The 17923-nt window shown below is 44.6% G+C and overlaps 1 protein-coding gene across 3 annotated transcripts in view; it reads right to left on the bottom strand.

Moving 5' to 3' along the window:
* LOC137372580 (uncharacterized protein C1orf21-like) overlaps positions 1–17923 on the bottom strand; it is a 279366-nt gene that overhangs the window by 91540 nt on the left and 169903 nt on the right. The window contains exon 4 of one of the 3 annotated variants that reach the window (XM_068036520.1): positions 8310–9413. The exons of the other annotated variants lie outside the window; for them this stretch is intronic. Within the exon in view, the coding sequence (XP_067892621.1) occupies positions 9273–9413 (141 nt within the window). The 3' untranslated portion in view covers positions 8310–9272. Of the gene's footprint in view, positions 1–8309; positions 9414–17923 lie in introns of those variants that run through there. 3 annotated transcript variants of the gene reach the window in all.

The raw sequence follows: 17923 nt of genomic DNA, 5'->3' as shown, positions 1-17923 counted from the left end.
ATGCAAATATCCTTTCATTCTTGCACAATAATCTTAATTCATTACCTCAAGTTGCTAACACCACCACCAGCAGCAGCTATCTAAAGAGGGTAACTTCACCCTACCGTTAGCACTCTCAGAATGCTCTCTTCAAATGCAACTAAGGTTTCAAAGGACAAAATCTTTAACTGTACTGTTGGGTGTTTTGTCGTTGCAGATCAAATGAAGGAGGCATGAAAAGTTGTTCATGATTTACTGAAATCCTAGTGAGAACAATGGGTGGGAGGATGTTCACTCCAATCTGGCAAAGAGATGCAGCAAAACAAAGTGGGGGAAGAGAGTTGGGAAAAGATCATAATTTTCTCCCCCGAATTCTAGTTCGCAGCTACTTATTTATCATTGGAACATGCCACAAATATCGACAGAGAAAACGGTTATCTTAGAGACTGACTTGAAGGGGTTTCTCCCCCCCGCCCCAATTTCTGATTATGAATCAATAGCTGGCAATAAATTGGAGGAAGAGAGATAAAAGGAGGGAAGTGTGAAATATTTACTGAAGTTTTGGTTTGATCTGTCCTTCAATTTCTTTGATACACAGATAAGTAATGACAAGATGTCAAATTTGAATTGCTGAATGGTTTTAGTTTATACGGATCATGGAACAATTGACAGGAAATGTGTACATACAAAGGATAAAGCACAGGATGGAATAAGCTGTGTCAATTTATACCTTCAACCAGTAATTACAGAAATAAACCTGTGGTTATGTGCTCCAAATGTGTAAGTATTTGTGACATATTCCAGCTGCCACTAACAAGGTGCTACCTATCCTGCAGAACAAATAAGGTCATCCTCGTTTTAATAAACAAAACCAGAAAATGCTGGAATTACTCAGATCTGGCAGCTTCTGGGGAAAAAAGAAAAAGACTTGCAATTACTTAGTACTTTACACAATCATCAAACAACTCAAAAAACTTTACAGCCAATTAAGTAAATTTGTTTGAAAGTGCTATGTAAACGCAAGCCTGTCTTTGTTTTGATATTAAGATGCTAATGGCAAACCAATACACATTAATGAACAATCTACTTCTAATGAGACATTCTTAATTCAAATTTGTTCCCTCTACCAGTGGCAGAGCTGTAATCTGTAGCACTTCACCATTATGTTGTATAGCTCCAAATGCTTTTTACAGACACAATCTAAATTTGGAAGGATATAATCTTTAAGTGCAGTGAGATTTTATTTCTACATTCAAGTGAGTACAGTACAAAAAACTTGCACTTTACTGAAATTGTAATGAAAATGGTTAGTTAGCTGAGTGTCCAAAACTGTCTTTTTAAGATTGTATATATAGTCATAATGGAACAGAAGGTGGCCATTCAGCCCATCAAGTGCATACTGACTCTCTGTGGAGGAATCCAGTCAGTCCCATTCCCCCGCTCTATACCCACAGCTCTGTAAGCCTACTTCCCTCAAGTGCCCATGCAATTTCCTTTTGAAATCATTCATGGCCACCGCTTCCATCAGCCTCATAGGCAGCAAGTTCCAGGTCATTACCACTCTCTGCATAAAAAAACTTCTTCCTCACATCCCCCTACATCTCTTGCCCAAAACATTAAATCTGTGTCCCCCCAGTCCTTGTACCATCAGCTAAGGGGAACAGTTTTTCTTTGTCTACTCTATCCAAACCTGTCATAATTTTGTACACCTCTATCAAAACTTCCCTCAATCTCCTATGCTCCAGGGAGAACAACCCCAGCGTCTCCTATCTAACCTTGTAGCTAAAATCCCTCATCCCTGGAGCCATTCTGGTCAATCTCCTCTGCACTTTCTCAAGGACCCTCACATCTATCCTACAGTGTGGTGAACAGAACTGATGCAATACTCTAGTTGGGGCTTAACCAGAGCTTTATAAAGGTTCAGCATAACTCCCCTGCTTTTGTACTAAATACCTCTATTTATGAAGCTCAAGATCCCATAATCTTTGTGAATTACTCTCTCAATATGTCCTGCCACCTTCAAAGATGAGCATGAACCCTCAGATCCCTCTGTTCGTGTACACTCTTTAGAAATGCCATTAAGTGTATATTGTCTCACCCTATCCCTTTTGCCAAAATGCATTCACCTCACATTTCTCTGCATTAGCTTCTATCTGCCACTCATCTGCCCATTCTGCTAACCTATATCCTGTTGCAGCCAATTGTCTGCCACACCTACAAACTTGGTATCATGGGAAAATTCTGAAATGTTACTCTGTATTCCAATATCCAAGTTATTTATATATATCAAAAAGTGCAGTGGTCCTAGCACTGAAACTTGGGGAATACCACTGTCTACCATCCTCCAATCTGACACCACAATCTATCATCCTCCAGTCTGAATTGAAATTCCTCTGTTCACTACTTTTAGAGTACTGGGTTAATGAATCATAATCCTGGGTGAACTAGTTTTCCAGTGTTGTTAAGCTAGCTTTATGATTTTACTAAAGTAGCCCACACAGGAACTTGATGCAAATGTGTTATAATCCGTGAGCTAAAATTTGCTCTGTGAGGAATTTTAACTCCACAGTGTGGATTTATTCAATGGGTAAGAATGGATCTGGGCCAAATAAATTGGAATCAAATAAAAGCAAAATACTGCAGAAGCTGGAAATCTGAAATAAAAACAAGAAATGCTGGAAATACTTAGCAAGTCTGGCAGCATCTGTGGAGAGAAGCAGAGTTAACGTTTCAGGTCAATGACCCTTCATCAAATCAAAGGGTAGTAGGAAAAACGATAGCTGAACAATGGGCTTCCTTCAAAGAAGAGACAGTTCAAGCAGTCAAGGTATATTCCCTCGAAGGGAAAAGCTAGGGCAAACAAATCCAGAACTCCCTGGACGACAAAAGAGAGGGATGAAGATGAAGAAGAAATAATGCACTTATGACAGATGTCAGGTAGATAATACCCGAGAACCAGGCTGGATATAGAAGGTTCAGAGAGGAAGTGAACAAGTAAATAAGAGAAGCAAAGAGAGAGCATGAAAAAAGACTGGCAGCTAACATAAAAAGGGAATCCCAAAGTATTCTATAGGCATATAAATAGTAAAAGGATGGTAAAAGTTGCAGCGGGCCCATTAGGGACCATAATGGGGATTTATGCATGGAGGCAGAGGGCATAGCTGAGGTATTAAGTGAATACTTTGCATCTGTCTTGAGCAAGGAAGAAGGTGCTACCCAGGCCACAGTGAAAGAGAAGGTAATTAATACACTGGGAGGGTTTAAAATTGATGAGGAGGCATTAGATAGGCTTTTAACTATATTTGAAGTAGATGAAGCACGAGGGGTGGACAAGATGCATCCAAGGTTACGGAGGGAAGTGAGAGTGGAAATTGTGGAGACACTGGATAAAATTTTCCAGTCTTCCTAAGACTCAGGTGGTACCAGAGGGCTGGAGAATGGCAAATGTTTACATCCTTTTTTGAACAAGGGATAAGCCCAGCAACTATAGGCCAGTCAGTTTAACTCCAGTAGTGGGGAACTTCTGGAAACAATAACGCAGGACAAAATTAATCGTCACATGGACAAATGCAGGTTCATTAACGAAAGCCAGCATAGACTTGTTAAGGGAAAATTGTGTTTGACTAACTTGCTGGAGTTTTTTTTGAAGAGGTAACAGAGAAAATTGATGAGGGTAATACTGTGGTGTACATGGACATCCAAAAGGGATTTGATTCAATGCCGCACAACAGACTTGTGAGCAAGGTTATAGCTCATGGAATAAAAGGGACAGCAGCAACATGGATACCATATTGGCTGAGTGACAGGAAACAGAGGGTAGTGGTTAATGGATATTTTTGGAGCTGGAGGAAGGTTTGTAATGGAGTTCTGCATGGGTCAGTGTTGGGACCCTTGTTCTTCCTGATGTATATTAATGACCTAGACCTTGGTGTATAGGCACAGTTTCAAAATTTGCAGATGATACAAAACTTGGAAGCATTATGAACTGTGAGAAGGATAGTGTTGAACTTCAAAAGGACATAGACATGGTGGTGGAATGGGCAGACAAATGACAGATGAAGTTCAATACGGAGAAATGTGAAGTGGTTCATTTTGGTAGGAAGATCATGAAGAGACAATATAAAATAAAGGATACAAGTCTAAAGGGGTTGCTGGAGCAGAGAAACCTGGGGGTATATGTGCATACGTCATTGAAGGTGGCAGGACAGGTTGAGAGTGCGGTTAATAAAGCATACAGTATCCAAGACTTTATTAATAGGGGCATAGAGTACAAGAGCAAGGAAGTTATGTTGAACTTGTATAAGACACTAGTTCAGCCTCAGCTGGAGTACTGCGTCCAGTTCTGGGCACTGCACTTTAGGAACAATGTGAGGGCATTGGAGAGAGTGCAGAAAAGATTCACAAGAATGGTTCCAGAGATGAAGAACTTCAGCTACGAAGATAGATTGGAGAAGCTGCGACTGTTTTCCTTGGACAAGAGAAGGTCGAAAGGAGATCTGATATATTCAAAATCAGCACTGTGGGTGTACCTACACCCCAAGACTGCAGCAGTTCAAGAAGGCAGCTCACCACCATCTTCTCAACTGCAATTAGGGATGGGCAATAAATGCTGGCCTAGCCAGCAAAGCCCACATCCCATGAATAATAAAAAAAAATCATGAGGGGCTGGACACAGTAGATAGGGAGAAACTGTTCCTACTCATGAAAGGATTGAGAACAAGATTACACAGATTTCAAGTAATTGGCAAGGGAAGCCAGAGCGACATGAGGAAAAACTTTTTCACGCAGCGCGTGGTTAATTGTCTGCAATGCACTGCCTGAGAGTGTGGTGGAGGCAGGTTCAATCAAGGCATTCAAAAGGGAAGAATGTACAGGGTTACGGTGAATTGCTCATTCAGAAAGCTGCTGCAGACATGATGGGCCGAATGGCCTCCTTCCACGCAGTAACAATTCTGTGATTATTAAATGGAAATGTCAACTCTTTGCAACTTTCAAATATGAACGCACATCTCACCACACTTTTGTAAATGCCATTATAAATGCATAAGACTCCTTTACAAAATGCACCAAACCACAGGGCAGTTCTAATCTCCAAACAAGTTGTTGTAACCTTGTTATGGTGCACAAATTCTACTGTAGGAGCCAAATGTAAAATCAACATCATAGTATTTGCCAGAGGCACATGTGTGCATGTGCGCGCGCACACACAAGCACAAGCACTTATGATAACAAGTTGGACAATACACAGTCGGTACAACACTCATGTAACAAATACGCTAGGCAGTTTGTTTGCTTCAGGAAAGTATGGACTCATAACTTACTTGAATTGAAAACATAAGCCAGATGAAATTTAGCAAAATGAAAATTAGTTCACAGTAACTCTGAATCATGAAAAGAAAGAGATAATTCAAATCTGAAGAGCTTTTCTAAAAAGTCTCCTGCACAACAATTCACTCTTTGTACTAAAATAAAAGCAAAATACTGCAGACGCTGGAAATCTGAAATAAAAACAAGAAATGCTGGAAATACTCAGGTCTGGCAGCATCTATGGAGAGGGAAGCAGAGTTAATGTTTCAGGTCGGTGACCCTTCTTCAGAACTGGCAGATATGATATGTAAAAGATTTTAAGCAAGTAAAGCAGGGGTGGGGCAAGAGATAACAAAAGAGGTGTTCACAGGACAAGGTCACAGAACAGCTGACCAGAAGGTCACGGAGCAAAGGCAAACAATATATTAATGGTGTGCTGAAAGACAAAGCATTAGTACAGATAGGGTGTTAAAGGACTGAAAACTGAACAGGCACAAGCACAAACATGAAAAACAACAGTGGGTAGGCACAGTAGAAATAAACTGAACAAACTAAAATAAAATGAAGAAAAAAGAAAAAATAACTAAAAATAAAAATAAAATAAAAAGGGGGGCCCCGTCACGCTCTGAAATTATTGAATTCAATGTTCAGTCTGGCAAGCTGTAGCGTACCTAATCGGTAAATGAGATGCTGTTCCTCGAGCTTGCATTGATGTTCACTGGAACACTGCAGCAATCCCAGGACAGAGATGAGCATGAGAGCAGGGGGGAGTGTTAAAATGGCCAGCAACAGGAAGCTCATGGTCATGCTTTCAGACTGAGCGGAGGTGTTCTGCAAAGCAGTCACCCAGTCTGCATTTGGTCTCCCCAATGTAGAGGAGACCACATTGTGAGCAGCGAATACAGTATACTACATTGAAAGAAGTACAAGTAAATCGCTACTTCACCTAAAAGGAGTGTTTGGGGACTTGGATAGTGAGGAGACAGGAAGTAAATAGGCAGGTATTACACCTCAAGCGATTGCGTTGGAAGGGGACGAGGTGGTGGGGGTAATGGAGGAGTGGACCAGAATGTCGCGGAGGGAACAATCCCTTCGAAATGCTTACAGGGGAAGGGAGGGGAAGATGTGATTGGTAGTGGCATCACGCTGGAGGTGGCGGAAGAGGAGGAGGAGGAGGATGGGGGAGGGAGGGGGAGGAAGAGGAGGGGGGAGGGGGAGGAAGAGGAGGGGGGAGGGGGAGGAAGAGGAGGGGGGAGGGGGAGGAAGAGGAGGGGGGAGGGGGAGGAAGAGGAAGGGGGAGGGGGAGGAAGAGGAGGGGGGAGGGGGAGGGGGATGGAGGGGAGGGGGATGGAGGGCGAGAGAAGGGGGAGGGGGCGAGAGAAGGGGGAGGGGGCGAGAGAAGGGGGAGGGGGCGAGAGAAGGGGGAGGGGGCGAGAGAAGGGGGAGGGGGCGAGAGAAGGGGGAGGGGGCGAGAGAAGGGGGAGGGGGCGAGAGAAGGGGGAGGGGGCGAGAGAAGGGGGAGGGGGCGAGAGAAGGGGGAGGGGGCGAGAGAAGGGGGAGGGGGCGAGAGAAGGGGGAGGGGGCGAGAGAAGGGGGAGGGGCGAGAGAAGGGGGAGGGGGCGAGAGAAGGGGGAGGGGGCGAGAGAAGGGGGAGGGGGCGAGAGAAGGGGGAGGGGGCGAGAGAAGGGGGAGGGGGCGAGAGAAGGGGGAGGGGGCGAGAGAAGGGGGAGGGGGCGAGAGAAGGGGGAGGGGGCGAGAGAAGGGGGAGGGGGCGAGAGAAGGGGGAGGGGGCGAGAGAAGGGGGAGGGGGCGAGAGAAGGGGGAGGGGGCGAGAGAAGGGGGAGGGGGCGAGAGAAGGGGGAGGGGGCGAGAGAAGGGGGAGGGGGCGAGAGAAGGGGGAGAGGAGTGAGGAGAGGAGTGAGGAGGAGGAGAGGAGTGAGGAGGAGAGGAGTGAAGTCGAGAAGGTGGGCTCTCAGCAGGAGGTCTTCAAACTGAGCCAGGATAAGTACATGCGACGTCTCCGTTTTACAAAGGAGGTGTCACGGAAATCTGCTAGTTCTTGCAACCAGATCTGCAGCCTCAGAGCAGGGCCAAGGGTGGTGCTGCTAGTGGCTATTAAAGTTACTGTGGCCCTGAAATTCTTTGCATCAGGATCCTTCCAGGCTGTGGCAGCTGACAATTGTAACATTTAGTTCACTGTCCACAGCTGCATAAGGGAGCTGACTGATGCTCTTTATGCAGGCAAGGAGAGTTCACTGTCATCTCTCTGACCAGAAAGCAGGTGCAGCATGTTAATGGCTTTGCCAGGATAGCAGACTTACCCATAGTGCATGATGCTGTCAACTTCACGCACGTTGCTTTGCAAATACTGCATCTAAATGCTGAGTTGTACTGCAACCACAAAGTATCCTGAATGTGCAGCTGGTATTTGACCATGCTCAGCACATCGTGCTGCTGAATGCCCTGGTATCCTGGAATCAGTCATGAGGCATTTAATATGCGGTGGTCTGCTGTTCCCTCAGTATTGGAGATATCATTTAACACCTGGCTCATGGCTTTGCTGTGCAACTCAAACACACATGGCCAACATGCAAATAATGAAAGCTATGTTGCAACATAAATATCATAGAGACCATCACTGGGGTGTTCAAGCAACAGGTCTGCTGCTTTGACTGCTCAGGAGGAGCCATGCAGTGCTCACTGGAGTGTGTCTCCGAGTCGTTGTGGTCTGCTGTGTTCTGCGTAACCGCAACATCTTGAAGGCACAGCTTTTGCCACCAAGGAAACCACAAGCAGTTCAGGAGAAGGAGGATGAAACAAGGAGGCAATCAACATATCCCTTTCTGGCCAAACTCAGCATGATCACCTCATTCCACTATGGTTTCCATGAACACAACCCCAAATCCCCATTGTACAACAATTACAAATGCTACCTTCGGTCTGTCACTGACTATCACTGCACCCTTTTAGCTACAATGATTAAATAAAAGTCACCACAAACCAACCATTCCAAATCAACTTTATTCAACAAACCATCCAATACTCCATACAAAGGTCAACTAATCACCAATGTGCATTCCCTTAGTGCCAGTCTTCCATGTGCTTTTGCCTGGCCTAGAGCTCCTAAGCAGTGCTATCCCTGTGACTGCAGCATGGCTGGTGGAAGGCTCCTGACTTCCAATGGGAGAGACTGCAGATGATGTCGCAGGATGCCCAAAAGCAGCTCAGGGCCTAGAAGGCCCAACCAGACTGTACCACCTTGGCATGGGCACTAGCAGTCTTGACTGACAGACAGACAGCAGCAGGGCACTGGTGGAGTGACATGGCGGGAGGAAGAATGCTGTCATCCTGAGTGAGGAAGTAGGTTCATGCTCCGTGGGGTCACTGCCACTCCTCCAGGGCAGCGCCTAGTCATCTGTTAGACATCAGATTGCTGCACTGCTTTGAGACCCTGCAAGTCCCTTTGAGCACCGTTATCCACAGCTATGATGACAGCAGTCTGAGCTTGGATGGCAATAAACTAATATTTCACGACCACACTCTGAGCTTCCACTGCAGCACTCAGATGTTGTGTGGCTTCTGCTTGTGCTGCAATGAAGGCTGAGACATTGGCCATCAGATGCTGCATCACGTTCAGGTCCGCATGTACTGTTATGCAATTGTCCATCACTCTGATGCTGGAAAGGGTGGACTCCAAGCTCTGCACAAACCCCCATGCCAATTTGGTGCCAGACTCCTCCATGCTCTACAATAGGACAGGAGGCTTTCTGGCAGGCTTGCCAAAGCACCAAGCATTTCATTATGCATACCCATTATCGTTTTTTCTGTACACTGCCCCATCAAAGTCCTCTTATGAATCTCCTGCAGCAAAACTCATGTGAGACCTTGCCCTCTGGGGAGCTGGCACTTGTGATACCCATCCCTCCTGCCCTGGCTGCAGGTCACTCATGCCTGGTGTCTCGCCACATGCAGATGCCACCTCTATGCTATCCTTTATATTCCCAGTGTCTGTATCGGAGCTGGTGGCTGCGACTATGACATTGAGTGTGGTGTTTCTTCATCATCAGCTTCTCTTTGGACTTCAAGCTCCCACACCAGTGCTTGACCATGCAACACTTCTTGGGTGTCTGAAAGAGAAAGGCATAAAGGTAGAGTTGGTGTGAGGAAGTGGGGGAAAGCAAGAGGTGCATAGATACACCATCTGCTGTTTGTACATCAGAAGAGATTCTGAAATGCAGGGGAAACGGGATGTGAGTAGATGGATTAGGTGGAAACATACCCACCAGTTTTTGAGAAGCAATATATACATAATGGCACAGTTCTAAAGCGTGTGCAGGAACATAGGGATCTGGAAATGCATAGGCATCAATCTTTGAAGGTGGCAGGACAAATTGAGAGAGTGGTTAGTAAAGCATTTGGGACCCTGGGCTTCACAAATAGAGATATTGAGTAGAAAAGCAGAGAAGTTATGCTGAACCTTTATAAAGCTCTGGTTAGGCCCCAACTGGAGTACTGCAATCAGTTCTTGTCACCACACTTTAGGAAGGATGTGAGGGTCCTTGACAGGGTGCAGAGGAGATTTACCAGAATGGTTCCAGGGACGGGAGATTTTAGTTACAAAGTTAAGTTGGAAAATCTGGGGTTGTTCTCCTTAGAACAGAGGAGATTGCGGGACGATTCAATAGAAGTGTGCAAGATTATGACAGGCTTAGATAAGTTAGACAAGGAAAAACTGTTCCCATTAACTAATGGTACAAGTACTACGGGACACAGATTGAAGGTTTTGGGCAAGAGCTGCAGGGGGATGTGAGGAAGAACTTTTTTATGCAGCGGGTGATAATGAACTGGAACGCGCTGATCACGGGGTGGTAGAAGCGGAGACGATCAATGATTTCAAAAGGAAATTGGATGGCCACTTGAAGGAAATAAACTTGCAGGGCAATGGGGATTGAGCAGGGGAGTGGGACTGACTGGATAGCTCCATGCAGAGCTAGCATGATTCAACGGGTCGAATGGCCTCCTTCTGTGCTATAAGTGACTCTGACTCAGTTAGGAATTTCAGCCTTCGGTTTTGTGCCACCTTGCCCTGCAAGAGAGGGAAGTGTGTTAGTAAGTGAGGTGCACTCTGTTTGGGTGATGTGCCTGTCATAGCTGAATAGCTGGCCACATGTGTAAGGTGTGAGTTGTGAATGCGAGGTTTGCAGCAATGCGAAGCATGCGAGGTGAGAATGTTATGAATGGTAGGAATGTTATAGTCCATACCTTGTGATAAACCCGAGAATTCAATAACTTCTTCTACAGCTTTGTCAACTTGAGGTGCTGCCTTACTATCCTGTGAACCTGGCCCCCCAAATCCCTCTGCTCTTTAACAGCATCAAGCCTACCTCCATTCGGAGTATAATCACAGCTGTTAATTTGTTTTGTTACCAACATGCATCTCTTCACATTTACTGACGCTAAATTCTATCTGCCATTTTCTAGCCTACTCCCCACCACTTCTCAATATCTTTTGACAGTTTCCTTTGGTCTTTATTGACTGCCTTCTGGTTTCATCTACAAATTTCAACACCATTCTTTCTTGGCTTTTATCCAAATCATAAAGACAGTGAACAGAAGTGGCAGCAGAACTGAACCCTGTGGAACACCACTATCCAGTAACCTTTTCCTGTAAACTCCCAAGTGGTACCTTGTCAAAAGCTTTACTAAACCCCATTTACACTGCATGCACTGCAGACACTAAGATTGGTGGAGTAGCAGATAGTGAAGGGGACTGTCAGAGAATACAGCAGAATATAGATAGACTGGAGAGTTGGGCAGAGAAATGGCAGATGGAGTTCAATCAGGGCAAATGCGAGGTGATGCATTTTGGAAGATCCAATTCAAGAGTGAACTATACAGTAAATGGAAAAGTCCTGGGGAAAATTGATGTACAGAGAGATTTGGGTGTTCAGGTCCATTGTTCGCTGAAGATGGCAACGCAGGTCAATAGAGTGGTCAAGAAGGCATACGGCATGCTTTCCTTCATCGGACGGGGTATTGAGTACAAGAGTTGGCAGGTCATGTTACAGTTGTATAGGACTTTGGTTCGGCCACATTTGGAATACTGCGTGCAGTTCTAGTCGCCACATTACCAAAAGGATGTGGATGCTTTGGAGAGGGTGCAGAGGAGGTTCACCAGGATGTTGCCTGGTATGGAGGGCGCTAGCTATGAAGAGAGGTTGAGTAGATTAGGATTATTTTAATTAGAAAGACGGAGGTTGAGGGGGGACCTGATTGAGGTGTACAAAATCATGAGAGGTATAGACAGGTTGGATAGCAAGAAGCTTTTTCCCAGAGTGGGGGATTCAATTACTAGGGGTCATGAGTTCAAAGTGAGAGGGGAAAAGTTTTGGGGCGATATGCGTGGAAAGTTCTTTACGCAGAGGGTGGTGGGTGCCTGGAACGCGTTGCCAGCGGAGGTGGTAGACGCGGGCACGATAGCGTCTTTTAAGATGTATCTAGACAGATACATGAATGGGCATGAAGTAAAGAGATACAGATCCTTAGAAAATAGGCGTCATGTTTGGATAGAGGATCTGGATCGGTGCAGGCTTGGAGGGCCGAAGGGCCTGTTCCTGTGCTGTAATTTTCTTTGTTCTTTGTACGTCACCCATGTATCATGGCTGTTTTCCCTCTTCAAAGAATTCTATGTGATTTGTCAAGTACAATCGTCTCTTTTGAAATCTTAACTATTTTCTCTTTAAAGATGAAATTACCACATATCTAGATAAAGATTCAAAAATGTTTCCTACCACATATATTAACTGGGCTATAACAGCCCAGTTTATCTCTGCCTCCCTTTTTTAGAAAATGGGGACTGTCGTATGATTGCCTTCAAGAGTGATGTCCCTTTAACATCTTAGTAGGCTTATGAGCTAAATACCAGGACACAGTCATGTGACTACCAGCTGGAGTCACTCTGCTACTGAAACACCCAGAGTAAGGTTCTGTAAATAGTTAGCTCTGTACTGTTTCTATTTAGCTGTAATAAACCTATTTGAGATCTTCAACCAAATGGACTCCATGCATCTCATTTATGTTGCATTAGACAACATAAAAGCACTCATTATATGGGGGCAGCTGTGGTGAGAAGACAAAGACTGAGGTTGAAGACCATGGTTGAAACAGCTCTGAAAATGACCTTTCCTTGCAGTCAGGAGAGAGAAAGTTCACAAAAAATAATGTCTCAAACAGTGAAAAAAGAACTTAGCTCAAGCTGAGAAGATAGAACACGGAACAACAGGCTGCAAGTAAATTGGGTGACTCAGTGTGCCGATGGGCAAGGAATACTGCTTTGTAAAAAAAAAAGCTTTTAAGTCTTTCAAAAGATCATTCCCCCCCACCCCCCCCCACCAAAAAGCTCAGTGTAGAAAAGAAAACGGGGAAAACCTGACTCCTTTCCCGAGCTGATCGAGGTCAGCACCATTACAGGAGATGTCAGTCAGAAAAAATGTGGGAAAACCCAGATCATTGCACACCCTTCATCCACGCTGCCAAAGTTAAAAAACCCTTAAACTACTCGAGCATGAATAAGAGCTTCCATTCACTAAGCCACAGTAAAAGAACCTTAAAACTACTTGAGCGTGAAGAACTTAAACAAATTTTGGAAAAAAAACTAATGAATTGCCTAGTGAGCAGCTGTGTAAATGTACCAGCTTCGGTGCTGTAAAAAGTTCTTTAAAAAAAATCAGTTGAACTGCCTATTGAGCAGCTGTGTAAACAAAACAGTCTTAACTGCTGGAAGCAGGATAAACACAAAACATGAGCAAATATCTGCTCCTGTCAATCTAATGAAGACAGTTTCTTAAAGGGGAAACTGTGCAGAGTCACAGACAAGTCTAACAAGTTCTCAGCAAACGAACAGCAGGAAGATGGATACCAAATTCCCCAGCATGAACTGGAAGGCCTTGGATATCATATCCAAGTTCCAACTGTTCAAACAAACAAAGAATGCAATTATGTTTTACAGACCAAGTGATTGCAGAACCAGCAAAACAGGCTGTAAAAATACTACTAGCAGTTGGAAATGAGGGGTTGCACAGAATCAGCACCTCTGAATTATCGGAAGAGGGCCAGAAAGATTTCAAAAAGGTATGGAAAATGCTGCAAGATTAACTCCGATTAAGAGTGAACTTTCAAATTCACCGCCTGGAGTTGATGTCCTACAGGCAACAGCCACAGGAATCAATAGACCAGTTCATCAGTAGATGCTGTAGTAAGGGCAATGAATGTGATTTTTCAGAAGCTGAGCTGTCAGACCGAATAATGGAGCTGGTGATTGTATCAACACCCATTGAAGCATTTCAGAAAGACCTCGTGGGTAAAAAGGTCACAGCATTGATGCGCTGCCTGAAGATGGCAGGAAATAAGAAGCCATTGTATTTCTGGACAACAGCATCTGCAAGCAGTAAGTGCAGTCAACAGTATCGGCATGATAACCAGTTCGAAAACAGCAAGCAAGCTGCATTGTAAGTGAGGTTGGTCCCACTCCCGGCGAAGTTGTCCTGCATTTCAAGACCTGTGCAAGGCGTGCGGTGCAAAATGACACTGGACCCGCCTATGCAACAAATCTGGGTCCCAAGACACAGCCAGAAGTCATGGTAGAACACAAGCAAACAGAAAACAGGGCAACAGCGGCAAGGAAAGCACCAGAGACCTGCGCAAACGTAAGCCGATACACTACGTGCACAGCGAAACAGACCTGAGACAAGACTCAGAGAGAAGCAGTTCTCATTCAGATGATGAATAAGCATTCCACATTGTGAACCTGACACATCATGTCGATGAAGTCAAACAACTGGAAGTTTTCTCCACTATTAACATCACGTACCCAAAGAAAGCTGGCAAACATACGCTCAAGGTTAAGATTGACACTGGGGCTAGTGCAAATATCCTACCAACCCGAATCCTCAAACTTATGTACTGGAGTCTTTGGAAATCAATGAGACAACTGACAACTGCCAAGTTATCTGCATATAATGAATCACCCATCCCTTGCAGTGGCACACTGACGATGCAATGCAGCTATGGCAAGTCAGCATGGAAACCACAAACATTCTACCTTGTAGCCCATTCTCAAAGACGCTACACCAAGTGAATGAAGATTTAAACTCAGATGGTGCAAGCTCTTTGTCAACAGATAGTGTTTCCTCACGCTCCAGTTACTCAGAAAAGATTGATGTTCTCATGACTAAGAAGCAAAAGGTTGGCAGTGGGGCGCATTGCCAAGAGGAAATCTCCAAGGACTGGAAACCGCTCGCAGACTCTGCTAGCATCAAACGGTGCAGTCTGGAAATCCAGCAATAGCACAACTATGCCACGCCTTCACTTCTGCTTTCTAGAGAACTGCCAGCACCACAACAAGCCAGAACGGACAAGTAACTCCACGTGGCCAAGTCCTCCTCCCTTAACAAGTGCTCGACCTTGAGCCCTGAGCCTTCAGACACGGAGGATGAGGAGACACGAAAGACATGCCATGTCCTGAAAAGGCAGAGTGAGTTGAAGCATTGTCTGTTGGCTCTTTGAGATGAGGTGCTGGAACTTTCCAAGAATGACAAGATCTCAAAGGTGGTCATCTTGAGAAAAGCAACAGAGTGTGTTAGCAGGCTGAAGGCAGAGCAACAGAAACTGAATGCGGAAGGGAGAAACTTCAGAAAAAACAGCAATAGCTGAGAAGCAAATTCTCTGAGCAAGAGTTGTCAAACCACCAAAACGATATATGGACTCTTAAGCCTCTATATTTGTAAAATTCACAATCTCTGTACCTGGGTAAATAATTTTGATGTTATTTAATTTTATGTGTTTATACTTTCAGCATACAAGACTTATCTTTGGAAAAAAAGAGGATGCTGTATGATTGCTTTCAAGAGTGATGTCCCTTTAAGATCTTAGAATGCTAATGAGCTAAGTAGCAGGACACTAGCTAGAGTCACTCTGCTACTTTAACACCCAGAGTAAGGTTCTGCAAATAGGTAACTCTATACTGTATATATTTCAAACCAGTTTGAAATCTTCAACCAACTGTACTCCATGCATCTCATTTATGGTCGCATCAGACAACATAAAAAAAAACTCATTACAAGGACTACTTGACTATTCTCAGCCACAACCAGAAATTCCAAAAAGTTCCAAAGGCATCTCCCCCTCCCTTCCCCGGTCATCAATCTGAAGGGATCGCTCCCTCCGCGACATCCTGGTCCACTCCTCCATTACCCTCACCACCTCGTCCCCTTCCCACGGCATCTTCCCCTGCAATCGCAGGTGAGATACCTGCCCATTTATCTCCTCTCTCCTCACTATCCAAGGCCCCAAACACTCCTTTCGGGTGAAGCAGCGATTTACTTGTACTTCTTTCAATGTAGTATACTGTATTCGCTGCTCACAATGTGGTCTCCTCCACACTGGGGAGACCAAACGCAGATTAGGTGACTACTTTGCAGAACACCTCTGCTCAGTCTGTAAGCATGACCCGAGCTTCCGGTTGTTGGCCATTTCAACAACACCCCCCTCTCCCCCATCTCAGTCCTGGGATTGCTGCAGTGTTCCAGCGAACATCAAACCAAGCTCGAGGAACCGCATCGGATTTACCGATTAGGCAACCTACAGCCTGCCGGACTGAACATTGAATTCAATAATTTCAGAGTATGACGGCCCCCTGCCCTTTTTATGTATAGTTATTTTTTCTTTTTTATTTGGTTATTTTATGTTAGGTTTTTTTTAGTGTGTTTAGTTTGTTTCTACTGTGCCTACCCACTGTTTCTGTGTTTTTAAAAATTTTAATGTTTGTGCTTGGAGTGCTTTGTGCTTTACAGTCTATTCACACCCTCTGTGTACTAACGCTTTGTCTTTCAGTACACCATTAACATACCGTTTGCCTTTGTTCCATGACCTTCTGGTCAATTATTCTCTGTGACCTTGTCCTATAAACACCTTCTCTTTGTTATCTCTTGCCCCAGCCCCCGCTTTACTTGCTTAAAACCTTTTACATTTCTAATATCTGCCAGTTCTGATGAAGGGTCACTGACCTGAAATGTTAACTCTGCTTCTCTCTCCACAGATGCTGCCAGACCTACTGAGTATTTCCAGCATTTCTTGTTTTTAACTTCAGATTTCCAGCATCTGCAGTATTTTGCTTTTATTCTAGGAATGAAGGAGTTTGAGGAGCTTGTGTCCAAATTAATAAGCAAAACTTCACAGGTAATAATTTCTGGACTGCTGCCTGAGCCATGTGCAAAATGGCATAGGGATAACTGATTAGGTTAAATGTATGACTGAAAAAGAGTGATTTGGGAGGCAGACGTTTCACTTCATGGGGCACCAGCACCCAATACTGGGCAAACAGGGAGCTGTTCCATTAGGATGGGCTCCACTGAAACTGGGCCAGAACCAGTGTTCTGGCGAATCAAGTAACTAGGGCGGTTGAGAGAGCTTTAAACTAATGAAGGAGAGGGGTAAGAAATTCCAGGAAAGGGTAAATTCAAAACCAGTAAATGTCAAGAATCAGTGCTCGTTTCTCAGCTATTTACAATCTATATTAATGACTCAGATGAGGAGAATGAGGATAATGTATCTACATTTGCTGATGATACAAAGCTAGATGGAAAAGTGAGCTGTGAGGGGGATGTAAAGAGGCTACTGGGGATATAGACAGGCTGAGTGAGTGGGCAAGAACATGGCACATGGAATATAACGTGGGGAAGAGTGAAGGTATCCACTTTGCTAGGAAAAATAGAATGCGGGAGAAATTCGCTCACGTAGTGACACTAGAGGCAGTACTATATGCAGACTACATTGATTCCCCAGGGACAGACAGGGCCATAGGCTGCTACCTTTGCGGCCTGCATGGCCTTTTCTATTGAAATCTTGAAGAATGCTGCACCGATTGCGCAGTTGGCATCCCGCTGCGCTGCCAGCCCCCGGGGAATCTGTGTACTCTGTATCGTGTCGCCACACGATTGAATTTCGGCCCCCCCACCCCACAATATTTTTCAAGGGTGGAAACTGGGAAATGTTTATATTCAGAGGAGCCTGAGTGTCCTTATACATAAATAACAAAATTTAACATGTAAGTACAGTAAGCAATTAGGAAAGCAAATGCTATGTTAGCTTTTGCTACAAAGGGATTGGAGTGCAAGAATGAAAAAGTCTTATTACAATTAGATATGTCCTGGTGAGACCACAACTGGACTACTGTGTACAGTTTTGGTCTCTTAGTTAAGAAGAGACATATTTGTCTTAGAGGGAGTACAATAAAGGTTCATTTGGTTACTGGGATGACAGGAAAGTGCTATGAGGGGATTGGGCCTACATTCCCTCGAATTTAGGAGAACGAGAGGGGTTTTATTAGAAACATATAAAAATTGTAAGGTGCACCACAAAGCAGATGCTGGAAGGATGTTTCCCTTAGCTGGGGAATCGAGAACTAGGGTCACAGTCTCAGACTAAGAGGTCAGCCATTTAGGACTGAGACAAGCAGAAATTTCTTCACTCAAAGTGTTGAGAATCCATGGAATTCTCTACCCGAGAGCTGTGGATAGTCAGTTATCGAATATATTCAAGACAGAGATCGATAAATTTTTGAGTACCAAGGAATTTGAGC

The sequence above is a fragment of the Heterodontus francisci genome, chromosome 8 (assembly GCF_036365525.1).
Source record: "Heterodontus francisci isolate sHetFra1 chromosome 8, sHetFra1.hap1, whole genome shotgun sequence".
In the NCBI taxonomy this organism is placed as follows: Eukaryota; Metazoa; Chordata; class Chondrichthyes; order Heterodontiformes; family Heterodontidae; genus Heterodontus; species Heterodontus francisci.
This window is presented reverse-complemented; position numbering and strand designations above follow the sequence as displayed.